The 19594-nt window shown below is 36.6% G+C and overlaps 1 protein-coding gene across 1 annotated transcript in view; it reads right to left on the bottom strand.

Moving 5' to 3' along the window:
• Nucleotides 1-19127, bottom strand: part of C2CD6 (C2 calcium dependent domain containing 6) — a 143896-nt gene extending 124769 nt beyond the window's left edge. The window contains exons 1-4 of the mRNA XM_061147983.1: nt 18891-19127; nt 4258-4344; nt 3658-3709; nt 2183-2328 (exon numbers count right to left, since the gene is read on the bottom strand). Of these exons, the coding sequence (XP_061003966.1) occupies nt 2183-2328; nt 3658-3709; nt 4258-4344; nt 18891-19127 (522 nt within the window). The remainder of the gene's footprint in view (nt 1-2182; nt 2329-3657; nt 3710-4257; nt 4345-18890) is intronic.
• Nucleotides 19128-19594: the final 467 nt, after the last annotated feature.

Below are 19594 nucleotides of genomic sequence, written 5' to 3'. Positions count from 1 at the left end.
AGTATTTGTCTCTCTCTCTGACTTGTTTCACTTGGCATAATGCCCTCCAAGTCCATCCATGTTGCTGTAAATGGCAAAATTTCATTCTTTCAATGGCTGAGTAGTATTCCATGGTGTATATATATATGTATTCTATCTTCTATTTCCATTTATCTGTTGATGGACACTTAGGTTGCTTCCATATCTTGGCACTATAAATAATGCTACTATGAACACTGAGGTCATATAGATACAATCTATTGACTGCTTATTGTGAAAGAAAAACATGAGCTGTCAGTAGCCTTGTCCCACAATTTTCACATTTCTTTTCCCATTAGTCCTCCAATATATTTCATACTTTTTTGTTAGACTAATACTTAGTGCTTATATTATGTATATGTAACTATTTTTAGGATTTAATAATATACTTACAATGATTATGTTTTTAGTCCTGTATCATTTTTTTTAATTTCCCTGGAATTAATGTCTTGCTTTTTTTTCACATTTCTTTGTTTGCTTGTCCAATTTTCTATGTTAATATTACTAGATAATTCCAAAATTTTCCATTAGAGCTCCACTAAAACTCTCCTCTTATTATAATCAAACTAACAGCTACTATTAAAATAAACATAGGAAAAATATTTTGATTATCTAATGAAAATAAGCACCCTATTAATTTATATTTTTCCAGTATTATTTGCAAGCTTTATTTAAATGAACATATATCTACAAAATTCCTGAAAACTTGGCAATAAAGCATAGGAAAATTATTTGCAAAGTAAAAGAAATAATATGGATTGAACCTAGGAAAATAATGGGTTTTTAAACACGTTTAAAGAAGTATTTTCAATATTCAACACTTAAGCAAAATGAAGTTTGAAATATATATAAACACACACATATGTACACAAACACACACACACATATATATACATATATATGACATAGAGAAAATGTTTTAGGATTTCACTGAAATTCAACTGATGTAATAAAACTATCAGGAAACAATTGGACTAATCAAGGAATCCTGCAGCTAAACGAAATAGTATCTCCCATTTTATTTTTTTTTATTTTTCCATTTATTTTTATTCGTTGGAGGCTAATTACTTTACAATATTGTAGTGGTTTTTGCCATACATTGACATGAATCAGCCATGGATTTACATGTGTTCCGCTTCCCGATCCCTCCTCCCGCCTCCCTCTCCACCCCATCCCTCTGGGTCTTCCCAGTGCACCAGCCCTGAGCACCCGTCTCATGCATCCAACCTGGGCTGGTGATCTGTTTCACCCTTGATGTATCTCTCATTTTAAAGACAACTCTGAGATACATTTAGGATTCTAGGAAGCTTGACTGTAAATAGAAGTAAACTCAGCTGAGGGAGCCCTGGTGGGAGACGGTCTAATGAAGCCAGCTGAAGCCAGACTGACTGTATTCTCAGCTCCACCAATTACTAGTTATACGACCTTAATAAATTTCTTAAAACCGTACAGTACCTATTTCTTCATCTGCAAAACAAAGATGATAATAAGAGTATATATAAGAGTATATAGCAAAGGGTTGTTATAAAGACTAACAAGCTAATCCATGCAAAAGGAAAGAGGGAGAGTCTACACAAGAAGAAAGCAGAGAGGTAAGGGAAAAGGAGATGAAAAACAGGTGTGTATGGACTGGACGCTTGGGTCTCTCAAAAGTCAAGCCGTAGCCTAAAGCTCCAATGCAATGGCATTTGTTCATGGGGTGTTTGGGAGGTAACTAGGTCAGGAGAGTTGGAGCCCTTGTGAATTCTGATTAGTGTCCTTCTAAGGAACTTCCTACCTTCCAGAAAAGCAAGAAATAAAGGTCTGCTGTTTAAGCCGTCCAGTCTGGGGCAATTTGCTATAATAGCTCACCCTGACTAAGACAGGTGGAAGAGGGCAGATGGGGAGGGAAGAGTGAGATAGAGAAGAATGTATGCATGTGTGATAAACACTGAGAATCACCAACAACAAGCTCTCAGAGAAGAACACCGCAATTATACACTTTACAGTAAGCTGCAAAAACATCATTATAGCCCATAATATAGAAATAAATACTGTAAAATATCAAATAAAAAAACACTGTTTTTGTTTTTTTCCTATCCCCTGAGGAAAAAACATATTAGTGTAGACTATTTCAAATTATTAAAAATACATTATTTTTTCTAGAAGAGAAATTTAACGTTACCTGTACAGAAAAATACTTCACTTCATCAAATGTAATCATAAAGTCCTTTTCAGTGTTTTGGGATAGCAAGCTACAAGTTTTTGTACATTTCACCACATTGTTAATAGAGATGCGAATGAACAAATTACTGTAATGCTGGGAAATGACTGAAAATACATATTTAGGAAGCAAATTTCATTGTGACTGAATAGTAACACATTGTAAAATAAACCCATTAAACAATTCAGGCCAAAACCTAAGACTCAATCAAATAAAGAAAGAAGTTATAGAGCATATTAAACAAAAAGGAAAGCCTTTTAAAATAGTATTTTTGCCTATTGGTGGTAGGCACAATCAGGAAAAGACGGTTGATTCTTCATTAGATTACTTCTCATATTTTTATCCTCACATTTTCATTATAATTATTTTGAAAATTTTCCTATATATTATTTTTAAGGTAACCAAACACTCACAACACATACTTGAAAATTTTTTCTAATAATTATGTGAAAATTCAAAAAATATAATTCAGAATAATCTATTCTTAATTTTAGGACAACAAAATTTAAAGCAGCACTCTATCTTGTAATTTACTTTACTATCTACTTCACATATACTATATTAGTCAGTATTTTATCTTTCATAGCACTCCATTAATTAAAACAATTTTGTTTTTATGATTTATCTTTAAAACTCTGCTTATATAGAATTCTCTTCAATAACTCACTTTATATAAAAATTAACCATCAAGCCTTCATAATGAGGCTGGTTTTATGCCACAATAATCCAATAATAAGCATTCAACTTACTTAAAGTCACCGAGAAAAATAAATTCTTTAAACAATGTTTAAGAGACGCATAGAAATAAATTAGTACTATCATCCAAGAAGATAAATATTTTTTCTTAAACATACATGATGATTGAGGTGGATTACAGATAGTTAAAAATCTTTTGTCACTCCCCACCTCAAACAGTGAACTTAGTATTTCCCTCTGCTCTTGAATCTGGCCTAGTCCTGTGACTGTTTTAACATGCAATGGACATGACCATGGCTGAGACTAGGACGAGCTGAGAGAGGCGCTACCCAGGGTACAAAGTTAAGTGGACACCAGAAACTGCAGTAATCAAGATAGTATTTTAACATTTTAAAATAAAAACTAATGCAGAAAAAAATTAATGATGAAAGACAAGGCCCTGGGACTACAGGGGAAGAAAGGTCCAATCTCTCAGCTAAGTCCAGTCTTTCGGGCATTCTCATTAAGGCACCAGACATGTAAATGAGTTCTTTTGGACATACCAGCCCTTTTGAACTACAGCCCCAGCTGTGAAAGTATAAAGCAGAAGAACCACTTAGTGAATGCACAGATAATGATTGGTAGTAAAGTGGTTAATGTTTTAAGCTACTGAGTCTTTGAGTGTTTTGTAAGGCAGCAATATATAACTGAAACAGTGACATATGATCATAGTATGATCATTAAATCAAAAGAAAGGATACTCTTAGGCGTAAAATGTTTGCAGTTTCTTACATGAATGGCCAGGCAGCCGACCTATAACAATCAAAATAAAAACACAGAGAATGAATTTTTTAAAGTTAATTTTTCTTTCATTTTATGTTCACCAAACTATATTTTTTAAAGTTTCACTTTGTTAGTTTTTCTCATTAGAAATTTTTATTAGTAATATCTAGTCACAGATATAAAGCAGAAATACAGAAGAAAAATAGGCAAGATTTGTTCAAAGTAAACCTAAAATAAACAAGAATACAAAGCCAAAAATGGTTCATTTATTAACTTCAATACAGCTGTCACTGTCTGAATTATTTTCATTTTACATTAGGTAAGGACTGATAAAACATAATGTCTTGGGAATCCCTAGTACAGATAACAGTTTTTCTGCGAATCAGAATGTTTTCCATAATTTCAGTGATTATTAGAATGCTTATCTGACTCATAAAAATGAAAAATTCATGAATATGGTTATCAGAGATAGCCATTTTCTATTCATGCTTTTTGATACCATGCAATAAACATTAAATTGTCTTCATATGAAATAAGAAATAATTTATATGGGTTTATTGAGACTTAGTCATACATACCACATCCCCAAATGGCACCAAACTTGGTGTCCCATGTGTTACTTCTTGTTCTTTATTTCCAGACCGTTTAAGAGTTTTTCTCAGCATCTACAATGTAAATAAGTTGAGACTTTAGAAGGCAAAGAAGAATATAATTAGATAAAATACCACTTCTCAACAAATATTTCATGAGTATCTAGTATCAGATACTATATATTTTAGTCTTATATATTCTATGACTTGAAAACTCATCTCTACCCCCAAGTTTATTATTAAGTTAGCAGAGAAACAAAATGTGTACATTTAAATGTAAAATCATTAAGGTAATTGTGAGACAGGAGAGAAGTACATAATAGCATGAACAGTGAGTTCTCTTTGCAAACAAAAAATGATCATCTCAGTCTAATACGGACTAGATCCTGTATCTCACAAACAGCAGTAATCCTGGTGCAAATTATTCCAATATTCCTTCAGTTATCAGCCACTGCAGGGACTGCAATTACATCCTTTGGAATAGTAGGTACCCTGGAAAAGACTAATAAATAGATGGCTTTTGGTTTTTGATTGTGTGATTTCATCCAGAATAACTCAATCAAATATCTGTAGGTTGATATTTAACTTTGTGTTTAAAAGCTCCAGTCACTACACATAATGGTTAGCATTTAAAAATTACAAGACACTTTAATATAGATTTTGAAAGTAAAGAGCACGGGATGGGAAGGGGAAAGAGAGGAAAGGTTAGGGGAATAGTGAATAAATGGTCTTTTAAAAATCTAACCTAAAAAAGAGAATGATATTTACTCTCAACCATTGCTGAACTTGAATCAACATGGTCTTATCTATAAGGAAAAATTTCCAAAAAGCTTTGTTGTTATGTGTCTTTTAAGAATTACTTGTCTAATTCTTATAATATGCATAAATCCTTAGTTATGTTGAAAATTTTGTTTTAAAGGACAGAACAAACACTTGAGGTGTACTGAAAACTTTTTTTTTTAATATATCTTGGATCATTTTGTTATTGTTGCATCTGACTGGTTTAATGTGCTTTTTATATGTGATTAATTCACAGGTTAAGCTAACTTAATGACAATTACTGTACTGTTACAAAAATATCAATCTGTGTACAGTCTATGTGTATTTAATATGGAACCTCATACTTTCTAAAGTTTTAATGATCTTCTTATGGAAGTCTACTTTGAAAATGCATCATAATAACTACAAAATAATTAGGAAAAACTTCTTTAGAATACTAATACTAAATTTAGCCTTAAGAATCTGGCATTTTACTTAACAATCCCTCATTTTATTATCTTTTTTACTTTTCCTTCCTCATATGAGCAGAGCTCTCTTCAATGGCAGCAGCATGAGCAAAACAACTCTTTGCCAAAATTCTGTTTAGAACCTTGAACAAAACTTCTAAAGACTAGTCTCATAAAGCCTCTGACACCACAAAGGATTTCTCCTGAACCTGTGGAGAATTTTAATTCCAATTAATTCCACTTGCCTTTTCTCTCTGCCGCCTTTGGCCCCACCTTGAACAGAAGTCCCTCCTGGCACTTCTATTTAAAAGCCTCTACATTCACTTACATCGCTCTGCACTTTGTTTCCAACGGCCTTTCTGGACCACTCTCCCCCATTCCACAGTTTTCTTTGAAAACCCACCAGCCTACAGGTTTACCTTTTCCTAGCATCTTCCCCCTCCTAGTGCTAACGGCAACCTCACTATCCTTACATCAATTAGCATTCACTAGTATACTGGCAGGATTATATGCCTGGCATTATGCTGATTTCAGCTTGAAATGTTCCTGCCCTTGAGAAGTTCAGGCCAGTGTTAAAGACAAGTAAAAAAACAAAGACAGTTTCACTATAAGAAAAACAAATGCTGAGAAGAGGGAGTTTATCTTTACTCATTCTGTGCACATATCTTATACATGGAAAAACAATAATTTATTCGATTGGTCAGATATTGTCATTTATTGTACAAGCTACAGGTGCATGGAATTCTTTAAAACAGTCTGGGTATTGCGTTCGCTAGTTAAGTAGGTCAATCAATTACATTACCTTGAGTAGTAGAATATTTAGTCTACTTTGCAAATAGCTAAACATTGATCACAAGAAATTTCATGGCAAAGCCCTTTTAAAAAGTTGATAAACATAAACGATGCATCATACACTTTGGTTTTACAAAAAGAAATGTTTCAACTTGCTAAACTTTTCTTTGATGGCTGTCAGTAGTACACAAATTAGCAAATATTTTAAAATATATACTTCTTAATCTGTCCTTTCAGAGTAAGGTGGTGGCATGTTAATGAGTATGAAAAAACTATCTTTTTGAAATAAATTCACGTTAAGATGAGAACATTTTAAAAACTACCGGAAATATTTCCTTCTAATGTTTCTTTATGTGTATGCAAATGTGCTATGAGCACCCTAGAAGCTCACAGTATCACACTTTAAAAATTTAGAAACACTTTTGTCTAAAACATTCACAAATGAAGAGCTTCGGCAGGTTGTATGCTATGTGCTGTGCTTAGACACTCAGTAGTGTCCGACTCTTTGTGACCCCATGGGTTCCTCTGTCCATGAGGATTCTCCAGATCTTTACCAGCTGAGCTACCACGGAAGCCCACCAGCAGCTTAAGAGAACATTTTTCCTTTCAAATGTAAAAAAATGAAAGCCCTCCCCAGAGTTTACCAGAACTAATTAATCAGAGAAGTAACATTTTATGCAAAATATGTGAACTAAAGACTTTGAATAACATGGCAGAAATGAAAAAATGAGTATTGTGATTTAACAGGTTCAATGAAAAAGCAGTGCTTCCAGTTGGAATTTCAAATATTTAAAGCTATCTTTTCTAAATATAACAGCATTAAAAACCGAATACTGAAATAAATTTGCCTTAAACCAGACCTTCACTAAGTATTAAATCATGTTTTTCAAAAATAGCGATACTTATTGAGTTCTGTACCACTAATAAACAAAATGAACTAAAAATCAGTTTTAGAAATATTGCTTATTTATAATTTTTAATTTTTGTATATTGTAGAATCTATAGAGTAAATTGCATTATATTTTATAATGTATAAATAAATATCCAAAATATTGGTTAAAGATGTTCACATATTTTTATTGATAATATTGTGCAGTCAAAGAAATTTGGAGAATACTGCTAAGAAGTCACATTTAGATGCCTATATCTATCTTTCTGGAGGTTTGAAGCTGCCAGTTCCCACGTGTATGTCCACCTCAGCACAGTCTGCTCAGAATGAAGTACTTCACCTTCTCCATCTGATAGGCCCACTGCCTTCAATATGATATGGAGGTAAGAATTCCATAATAGTTTTCAACTGTGATTCATCACCAGAATGCCTCGGATGAAGGTTATACTTAGTTCCTTATTTGGTTGTCCACTTTTCTGAAAGTACTAATGGTCACAATTCTGGAGCTAAAGAGAAGCAAGGGTTATGATTCCGGTACCAAGCCCCATTCAGGATGCCTATAAACCATTGCATAAACACATGGCAGATAAGGGGAGTGAGGAGAAAGAGTGTTAGCGAAGGAGATGACAATATTTCAAGCGGGTCTGAAGAAGTAAAAAATTAAAGACTAGGGGAAGAGGAGCCTAGACAAAATAAATAAGTGTAAAAGCATAAAGAAGTTGTATTTTATATATTATATGTATATATATATAAATTTATATTACATAATATGTATATATTATACATAAGTATAATATGTTATATATATTTATACATGCTTATATGTAAATATACATATCTACATACAAACATTAGATATTATTTTATATTTATATTATATATATCTACATAAATATATGTAATTCATTTCCTCAAATTGAGCTATAGTTTCATGCAATCAAAATCAAAGTTCCAACAAGTCTTCCTGTGGAAACTGATGAGCTTTTCCAAGACAATCTTGAAGAAAAACAGGATAACATACTTAAAAATTAAAGAAATAAAGACATTATTTCTTAATGTCTAACAGCATTAGCATGAAGAGAAGTGAAGGGAAAGTTGCTCAGTCGTGTCCAACTCTTTGAGACTGCATGGACTGTACAGTCCATGGAATTCTCCAGGCCAGAATACTGGAGTGGGTAACCTTTCCCTTCTCCAGGGGATCTTCCCCACCCAGGGATCGGACCCAGGTCTCCGGCATTGAGGGTGTATTCTTCATCAGCTGAGCCACAAGGGAAGCCCTTGAAGAATGGGATTACCATTAGCATAATAGACAAATGCACCAAAGAAACTCATTAGAGAGTCTGGAAACAAACATTTATGCAAACTTCACTTGTGACAAAGACAGAACTAAAGAATAGTGGGGAAAAAAACACTCTCAAATGAGTAAGTAGAAATTGCCACACAGAAGAAAGAGAGAGAAAGAAGAAAAAGCAAAGAGAGAGAAAGGAAAGAAGAGAAAAGAATGAAGGACAAAAGGGAAAAAAAGAGAGAAAAAGAATAGAAAACCTGACTCATACCTCACAGTACACACACAGAATCAGTGAATTGTAGATCTCCACGTGAAAGAAAAAACGATTAGAAGATAACACAGACTTTCATGACATTTTCATGATATAGACAATTAGAAGGTGATATAGGTAGAAGATTTCTAAAACAGAACACAGAGCAATAACCACAAAGAAAAAGTTTGAAACATTAAACTACATTAAATTTAATAACTTCCGTTTATTAAATGACACCATTAGGAAAGTGAAGGGGCTTCCCAGGTGGCGCAGTGGTAAGGAATCCACCTGTCAATGTAGGAGATGCAGGAAGCTCGGTTCCAATCCCCAGAGGAGGAAATGGCAACCCACTGCAGTATTACTGCCAGCAAAATCCCACGGACAGAGGAGCCTGGCAAGCGCAGTCCATGGGGTCACAGAGAGTCAGACACCACTGAGAATACACACACACACACAAACACACACACACACAGAGCAAAGTGAAAAGATAAGACACTGGAAGATTTTTGCCACATGTTTAGTATAACTGACAAAGGGCCTATAACTAGAATGTGTACACAAACGTATACAAACTAGTAAGAAAAAGACAATCCAACAGAAAAATGGGGAACAAGCACTTCACAAAATAGTTTATCAGATCACTCATAATCATTTGGAAGGGAACTCACCCTCATTAGTCCTCAGGGAAATGAAAGCTAACACCATAAAGAGATACCACTACACTTCCCTGAGATGCCTAACCATTAAGAGACAAGCACTATGAAATGGAAGGATGGAGATTATCTAGAACTTTAACACACTGCCAGTGGGAATATAAATTGGTATATTCTCTTTGAAAAACACTTGGTATTTGGTTGAATATATACATATTAATGACCCAGAAATTCTATTCCTAGATATATCCCCAACAGAATGCAAAAATATGTGTATCAAAAGACATATACAAGAACAGTTACAGCTGTATTATTCACCATAGCCAAAAATTAGAAACAACCCAAATATTCATTAACAATGGAATGGATAAATATGTGATATGTTCATACAATGGAATATTACAAAGCAAGGAAAATGAGTAACTACACGTACAACACAGCATGAATGAATATCACAAACAAAATACTGAACAAAACCCCCCAAAATACATATCTTTAACTGCACACAGGACATTCTGTAAGATGTACCATATGCTAGCCCATAAAACCAGTTTCAATAAAATTTGGCAGAATTGAAATCAAACAAAGAATGTTCTCCTACTTCAACACAATAAATTATAAGAACACAAGGAAATTTGGCTAATACACAAATCCTGGGAATTAAAAACATTTGTAAATAAGCTCTGGGTCAAAGAAGAAGAACAACAGAAGTCAGAATATATTATGAGCTGAATAAAAATGAAAACACAACACAAAATTCATGAAGTGCACCTAAAGCAGCACTCAGCTGAAAATTAGCATTAAACATACTTAGAAAAATAAGAGCAAGCTCAACTCAAAGTAAGCAAGAGGAAGAAAACAAAGGTTAGAATAGAAATTATTAAGATTAAAAAAACCAGAAAATCAATGAAACTAAAGGTAGGCACGTGAAAAGATCACCAAAACTGCCAAATCTTTAGCTATACTGATGAAGAAAAAAGATAGAGGTTACAAATTACCAAAACCAAAAAAGAAAGGGGTATACCACTGATCTTACAAAATTAAAAGGATTATAAAGAAATAGCATGGTATTAGTTCTCGTAGCTGCTATACAAATTGCTACAAACTTGGCGACCTAAACAACAAAAATTTGTTTTTTCACAGTTGTGTAGACCAGAAGTTAATATCAGTCCCCCTAGGCCAAAATTTTAAGGAAAAGTCCAGTCTTATACCTTCTGACTTATAGCCTCTGACAACAGGCCAGCATTCCTTAGCTTGTGGTCACATCACTCCAACCTCTACCTCTGTGATCACACTGCCTTCTCTTCTGAGTGTGTCCAAATATCCCTCTATCTCTCTCTTATAAGGACATTTGTGATTACACATAGGGCCCATCAGATAATCCAGGATAATGGCCTCCATCACAAATACTAACTTCACTGCATCTGCAAAAGTTTATTGTCATATAAGGTAACTACTTACAATCTCAAACAATATATTAACCAATTATATTTATAACCAATTAATATATAATTATATTAGCCAATCAGAAATTTAGATGAAATGGAAAAATTCCTATCAAGGCACATATTATCAAAACTGAAGAAGAGTATCTGGGAAGACTTATAGCAACTAAAGAAATTAAATTAGTAATTGAAGCTCTTCCTACCAAACCAAACAAAAACAACTTAGGCCCAAACTGTTTCACTGGTGAATTCTATCAAATACTTAAGAAATAATAACAATCCTTAACAAACTCAAGGAAAATAAAAAAGAAGAGGAAAGAGGAAAGTACACATCCCAGGTTATGCTATGAGGTCAGTTCAGTTCAGTTCAGTCGCTCAGTCATGTCCGACTCTTTGTGACCCCATGAATTGCAGCACACCAGGCCTCCCTGTCCATCACCAACTCCCAGAATTTACACAAACTCATGCCCATCGAGTCGGTGATGCCATCCAGCCATCTCATTCTCTGTCGCCCCCTTCTCCTCCTGCTCCCAATCCCTCCCAGCATCAGGGTGTTTTCCAATGAGTCAACTCTTCGCATCAGGTGGCCAAAGGATTGGAGTTTCCGCTTCAGCATCAGTCCTTCTAATGAACACCCAGGACTGATCTCCTTTAGGATGGACTGGTTGGATCTCCGTGCAGTCCAAGGGAATCTCAAGAGTCTTCTCCAACACCACAGTTCAAAAGCATCAATTTTTTGGTGCTCAGCTTTCCTCACAATCCAACTCTCACATCCATACATGACCACTGGAAAAACAATAGCCTTGACCAGACGGACCTTTGTTGGCAAAGTAATGTCTCTGCTTTTTAATATGCCGTCTAGGTTGGTCATAACTTTCCTTCCAAGGAGTAAGTGTCTTTTAATTTCATGACTGCAGTCACCATCCGCAGTGATTTTGGAGCCCAAAAAAATAAAGTCTGACACTGTTTCCACTGTCTCCCCATCTATTTCCCATGAGGTGATGGGGCCAGATGCCATGATCTTAGTTTTCTGAATGTTAAGCTTTAAGCCAACTTTTTCACTCTCCTCTTTCACTTTCATCAAGAGGCTTTTCAGTTCCTCTTCACTCTCTGCCCTAAGGGTGGTGTCATCTGCATATCTGAGGTTATTGATATTTCTCCCAGCAATCTTGATTCCAGTTTGTGCTTCTTCCAGCCCAGCGTTTCTCATGATGTACTCTGCATAGAAGTTAATAAATAAGCAGGGTGACAATATATAGCCTTGACGTACTCTTTTTCATATTTTGGAACCAGTCTGTTGTTCCCTGTCCAGTTCTAACTGTTGCTTCCTGACCTGCATACAGGTTTCTCAAGAGGCAGGTCAGGTGGTCTGGTATTCCCATCTCTTTCAGAATTTTCCACAGTTTATTGTGACCCACACAGTCAAAGGCTTTGGCGTAGTCAATAAAGCAGAAATAGATGTTTTTCTGGAACCCTCTTGTTTTTTCGATGATCCATCAGATATTGGCAATTTGATCTCTGGTTCCTCTGCCTCTTCTAAAACCAGCTTGAGCATCTGGAAGTTCACGGTTCACGTATTGCTGAAGCCTGGCTTGGAGAATTTTTAGCATTACTTTACTAGCGTGTGAGATGAGTGCAATTGTGCGGTAGTTTGAGCATTCTTTGGGATTGCCTTTCTTAGGGATTGGAATGAAAGCTGACCTTTTCCAGTCCTGTGGCCACTGCTGAGTCTTCCAAATTTGCTGGCATATTGAGTGCAGCACTTTCACAGCATCATCTTTCAGGATTTGAAATAGCTCAACTGGAATTCCATCACATCCACTAGCTTTGTTCGTAGTGATGCTTTCTAAGGCCCACTTGACTTCATATTCCAGGATGTCTGGCTCTAGGTGAGTGATCACACCATTGTGATTATCTGGATCATGAAGATCTTTGTTGTACAGTTTTTCTGTGTATTCTTGCCACCTCTTCTTAATATCTTCTGCTTCTGTTAGGTCCATACCATTTCTGTCCTTTATTGAACCCATCTTTGCCTGAAATGTTCCCTTGATATCTCTAATTTTCTTGAAGAGATCTCTACTCTTTCCCATTCTGTTGTTTTCCTCTATTTCTTTGTATTGATCGCTGAGGAAGGCTTTCTTATCTCTCCTGGCCATTCTTTGGAACTCTGCATTCAAATGAGAATATCTTTCCTTTTCTCCTATGCTTTTTGCTTCTCTTCTTTTCATAGCTATTTGTAAGGCCTCCTCAGACAACCATTTTGCATTTTTGCATTTCTTTTCCATGGGGATGGTCTTGATCCCTGTCTTCTGTACAATGTCATGAACCTCCGTCCATAGTTCATCAGGCTCTCTGTCTATCAGATCTAGTCCCTTAAATCTATTTCTCACTTCCACTGTACAGTCATAAGGGATTTGATTTAGGTCATACCTGAATGGTCTAGTGGTTTTCCCTACTTTCTTCAGTTTAAGTCTGAATTTGGCAATAAGCAGTTCATGATCTGAGCCACAGTCAGCTCCTGGTCTTGTTTTTGTTAACTGTATAGAGCTTCTCCATCTTTGGCTGCAAAGAATATAATCAATCTGATTTTGGTGTTGACCATCTGGTGATGTCCATGTGTAGAGTCTTCTCTTGTGTTGTTGGAAGAGGGTGTTTGCTATGACCAGTGTGTTCTCATGGCAAAACTCTGTTAGCCTTTTCCCTGCTTCATTCTGTACTCCAAGGCCAAATTTGCCTTACTCCAGGTGTTTCTTGACTTCCTACTTTTGCATTCCAGTCCCCTATAATGAAAAGGACATCTTTTTTTTTTTTTTTTTTTTTTTCAACTTTTTATTTTGTATTGCAGTATAGCTGATTAACAATATTATGATAATTTCAGGTGAACAGTGAAGGGACTCAGCCATACAAATACATGTATCCATTCTCCCCCAAACCCTTCTCCCATCCAGGCTGCCATATAACATTGAGCAGAGTTCCATGTGCTATACAGTAGGTCCTTGCTGGTTATCCATTTTAAATACAGAAGTATGTACACGTTGATCCCAAACTCCCTAACTATCTCTTCCCCCGGGCAACCTTGAATTTGTATTCTAAGTCCTAAGTCTGTGAGTCTCTTTCTATTTTGTACATTTGTATCATTTCTTTCTAGAGTCCACATAAAAGGGATGTCAAACGATTTTTCTCCTTCTCTGTCAGACTGACTTCACTCAATAAGGCAGTCTCTAGGTCTAGGTTTTAGAAAAATTTGGAGGCTTTATACATTTTATTATTTATATATAATATAGGTTATTAGATTATGTCTGCTCAAGACTACCATGCCTATTTACTAAGTCTAACATGATGCAAAGGGTATCCTCTCTTTTTTTGGATTCTTTCCCATATAGGCCGTTAGAGTATTGAGTAGAGTTCCCTGTGCTATACAGTAAGTCCTTATCAGTTATCTATTTTATATATAGTAGTATGTATATGTCAATTAAAGGACATCTTTTTTGAGTGTTAGTTTTAAAAGGTCTTGTAGGTCTTCATAGAACCGTTCACAGCTTCTTCAGCGTTACTAGTTGGGGCATAGGCTTGGATTACCGTGATATTGAAAGGTTTGCCTTGGAAACGAACAGAGATCATTCTGTCATTTTTGAGATTGCATCCAAGTACTGCATTTTGGACTCTTTTGTTGACTATGATGGCTACTCCATTGCTTCTAAGGGATTCCTGCCCACAGTAGTAGATATGATGGTCATCTGAGTTAAATTCACCCATTCCAGTCCATTTTAGTTTGCTGATTCCTAGAATGTCGACATTCACTCTTGCCATCTCCTGTTTGACCACTTCCAATTTGCCTTGATTCATGGACCTAACAATACCAAAGCCAGACAGGCATCACAAAGATAAAAAACAATAAATCATTATTCCTTACAAACACAGAGGCAAAAATCTTTCACAAGATATTAGTAAATTAAATCCAACAACGTATTAAAAAGAACCATACACCATGACAAAGTGGGATTTTTTTCATCTGAAAAATCAATGTAATAAAATTAAATTAATAAGTCATATTGGTAAATATGTCCAATACAGGACAAAATGACATAACTTAGCTAGATGCAGAAAATGTATTTGACAAAATCAAGATATATTCTTTTTTAAAAAATATTTATTTATTTATTTGGCTGCACTGGATCTCCTAAGGAAATACAATTCAACAAAATTGATGCTGTTAGTGGTAAACAGTTTGAACAGATCACTTTCTATTAAAAAAAGAGAGAGAGAGAGAGAGACAGCTAGCAATGAGCTATCACCAATGAAAAGCAACAGTCCAGATGATTTCACAGGGAATTCTACCAAATTCAAAAATTAAGTATCCCATGGCACCATTAAAGAAAACTTTTTTATTCTTTTTACAAAGCAAGCATAGCATTGATACCTAAACCCATAAAGAAAACTATGGATGAATGTGAAGGCACTTCAATCATGTCCAGCTCTGTGCGACCCCACAGACAGCAGCCCACCAGGCTCCTCTGTTCACACGATTCTCCAGGCCAGAACACTTGAGTGGGTTGCCATTGCCTTTTCCAACAGATGATTATAACAAAAACATTGACACGAAGATACTAAATAATAAAAACAGACTCTAATACCACAAAGAAAACAATATGCAATAATCAAGTGAGATTAATTCTAGGAATGTAATGAGTTGGTTCAATAACAAGAAATTCACTAATAATGAATTTCTCCTTATGATATAAGGAGGAAAATTATGCAATTATCTCCCTATATCTTTATTAATAAATGGCCCCTGACAAAATTCAACAACTCTTCCTGTTAAAACACTGACAAAAATAGCAATTAAGCCAGGACTTGAAGTTTGAAGCTTCAAATATTTCATTTGATGGGGAAACACTGGAAACATTTACTAAGATCAGGAACAAGGTAAGGTTGTCTACGATCTCTACTATGACTCAACATGTTACTAACTGGGAGCATTAGTCCAAGCAGTTAGGTAAGAAAAATCAAATAGAGGCAAGAGAATTGAAAGAAAAGAGGTAACACTGTATCCATTTGAAGATGATCTGATAGTATATCTAAAACCTAGAGAATTAAAAATAATACTAACTCAAATATTTAAAAAATTCAATAAGGAAGCAGGACATGAAATTAACATACAGAAATCTACAGCCTTAAAATAGATGAATAATTGGATCATCGAAAAAGCAAGAGAGTTCTAGAAAAATATCTATTTCTGCTTTAGTGACTATGCCAAAGTCTTTGACTGTGTGGATCACAATAAACTGTGGAAAATTCTGAAAGAGATGGGCATATCGGACCACCTGACCTGCTTCTTGAGAAACCTGTATGCAGGTCAGGAAGCAATAGTTAGAACTGGGCAGGGAACAACAGACTGGTTCCAAATTGAGCAAGGAGTATGTCAAGGCTGTATATTGTCACCCTGCTTATTTAATTTATATGCAGAGTACATCATGAGAAATGCTGGGCTGGGAGAAGTAAAGGCTGGAATCAAGATTGCCGAGAGAAATGTCAATAACCTCAGATATGCAGATGACACCACCCTTACGGCAGAAAGTGAAGAAGAACTAAAGAGCCTCTTGATGAAAGTGAAAGAGGAGAGTGAAAAAGTTGGCTTAAAGCTCAACATTCAGAAAACTAAGATCATGGCATCTGGTCCCATCACTTCATGGCAGATAGATGGGGAAACAGTGGAAACAGTGGCTGACTTTATTTTTCTGGGCTCCAAAATCACTGCAGATGGTGATTGCAGCCGTAAAATTAAAAGACATTTACTCCTTGGAAGGAAAGTTATGACCAACCTAGACGGCATATTAAAAAGCAGAGACATTACTTTGCCAACAAAGGTCCGTCTAGTAAAGGCTATGGTTTTCCAGTGGTCATGTATGGATGTGAGAGTTGGACTGTAAAGAAAGCTGAGCACAGAAGAATTGATGCTTTTGAACTGTGGTGTTGGAGAAGACTCTTGAGATTCCCTTGGACTGCAAGGAGATCCAACCAGTCCATCCTAAAGGAGATCAGTCCTGGGTGTTCATTGGAAGGACTAATGTTGACGCTGAAACTCCCAATACTTTGGCCACCTAATGTGAAGAGCTGACTCACTGGAAAAGACCGTGGTGCTGGGAAAGATTGAGGGTGGGAGAAGGGGACGACAGAGAATGAGACGGTTGGATGGCATCACCGACTCGATGGACACGGGTTTGGGTGGACTCCAGGAGTTGGTGATGGACAGGGAGACCTGGTGTGCTGCAGTTCATGGGGTTGCAGAGTCGGACACAACTGAGCGACTGAAGTGAACTATAAGTAGAAGAAGCCCCACTTGAGGAATAATCTTAATGAGAAGTGGGCAAAACTCTTAAGAGGAAAACTTTAAAACACTTCTGAAAGACACAGAAGTAGAGGTGAATAATGAAAAAACATCTCTGGATAGGACAGACCAACATCATAAAGATGTCAGTTCTACTTAATTTATCAATTTAATGAAATTTTTAGTTTTTAAAAAGGCTTTTATTATGAGATAAGCAAGTTAACAAAGTTTTTATAAAGAGTGAGAATAGTCAGGAAGTTACAGGAAAAGAAAACCACAAGAGAGGAGGGGACCAGCCCTACCAGACTTCAAAACATAGTTTAAGTCTTCAAATAAAAGAGTATGGTCTTAAGTACTTTTCCCAAGGTAGAGTCATGAAATATATGGGAAATGCCTACTAAATATGATTGACTTGGGAAATGCTGCATTTCATATTCCCTTCTTGAATATTCATAAGGCATTTAGCATGTTAAAGATTCCTGCAACAAAGGATTTATCTTTTCTTAAAAAAACAGTAAGGTCTTGGCACTTGTATTGATAAACACAAACGGAATAGAAGTCCAGAAAAAAAAAGTATATGGAAGCTTAAATCTTATGCATAAAGGTGGCATCTCAAAACTCTAGGGCAAAGATAGATTTTTTTTTTTAAATAAATGGTGTTGGGACATCTATTTTGGAAAAGAATAAATTAAATCCAGACCACATACCACACATTACAAATAAATCAGGAATCCAAATATAAAAATGATATACAATCACTAGAAGGCAAATTCAATTCCTTAAATTTGTGTACCATTTGCTTCCTGATAGAACAATATCTTTATGTATACAAATTGTTTCCTGATAAATACTGTACTATTTTTTAATAACTTAAGAAAAACAAAGAATGCATAATTTCCTAATAATGCTCTAACAAACTTTGAAAATGTGAGTTTCAGTTTGATTCCCCTTTTCCATTTCCCCTATGCTTTGGCAGTACCACTGCTGCTGCTAAGTCACTTCAGTCGTGTCCAACCCTGTGCAACCCCATAGACGGCAGCCCACCAGGCTCCCCCATCTCTGGGATTCTCCAGGCAAGAACACTGGAGTGGGATGCCATTTCCTTCTTCAATGCACCAAAGTGAAAAGTGAAAGTGAAGTTGCTCAGTCCTGTTCAACTCTCAGCGACCCCATGGACCGCAGCCCACCAGGCTCCTCTGTCCATGGGATTTTCCAGGCAAGAGTACAGGAGTGGGTTGCCACTGCCTTCTCTAAATGGAAATTAAACTCGAGTTTCACACACTTCAGGTACAAGTTTACCTAATTAAGAACAGGACGCCAATAATTCATTTTGCAGACATGATACAGTTTTGCTCCTACAGGTCCATGTATAAGAACCTCAGGCATTGAAAAGAGAGTTAACTGATGTTTCTGGAGTTTAGCCCTTTAGACAAATGAATTCCCAGTGATGATGATGATGATGATAGCAGCTAACATCTATTAACGCTTTACTTCACACTGCATTAAGTATTTTATATTATTACCTCTTTTAGTTCTTCAGACAACCCTTCAGGGTAGGCAGTAACGAAACGGGGCTCTGACAAGTTAAATAACTGTCAGTGCCCCACAAGAAAACTCTCCCTCAGGTGTTACCACTCTCCAAACGAGGGCAGGTTTCCCTCCCTCCCACTGGCACACTGACCCCTTGGTCCTGCCTGACCCTCTCCGGGGTCAGGGGACAGACTCCACCCGCCAGACCCCCACTTACATTCAGCAACCGGTACCCAGGACTCTCCTTGAACTCGACTTTGGACAGATTAGAGGTCTGGTCCTGCTCCTGGACGTTCCAAGCTGTAGAAGAGAATTCCGACCCCCTCGCTTGCATGTTTTCCAAGTGGGTTTGGGAAATTCTCTGAAATAACGGCGCTGCGTACAGGGAATGGACCCGCCTGTTGTGATTGTCTTCTGTGTTGGAAACCTTAGCCATGTCTTGGGGCGGCTCCATCCCTCCATCCTCGGCTGGGCAGGTCTGCGCACTAACCGACTGCCGGCTACTGCGCAGGCGCAGCCCCCTGCCTTTCCCGCGCTTTTCCTGTCACGCACCCGCACCACGTGACCTGCACGTTCGGGCCGGCCTCTGCCCGGGGCTGGAGCGGGGGCTGTGCCGGTTTCAGCTTCAAGCCCTTGCTTAGGCCGTTTCAGCCTCCTTTTGAAGGAAGTCTGAGCCTGCTGGCTGACAGCAAAGCTCCTCAGCACGGCGACTGAATTTAGATCGTTTCCTGCCTGCCCCTTAATCCATCACAAACCCGCTCTCTTCTCCCTACACCTCCGAACACTATCCCCTGAGTTCCAGATGCTATATTTTTAACAGTCTACTTGGATACTTTTACTCGACTGTCCCACAGATTCATAACACAACACGTTAATATTCATCTTCCTTCTCAGACGTCTATATTCCAAACACATTTAGTG

The sequence above is a fragment of the Dama dama genome, chromosome 8 (genome assembly GCF_033118175.1).
Source record: "Dama dama isolate Ldn47 chromosome 8, ASM3311817v1, whole genome shotgun sequence".
Lineage (NCBI taxonomy): Eukaryota > Metazoa > Chordata > Mammalia > Artiodactyla > Cervidae > Dama > Dama dama.
This window is presented reverse-complemented; position numbering and strand designations above follow the sequence as displayed.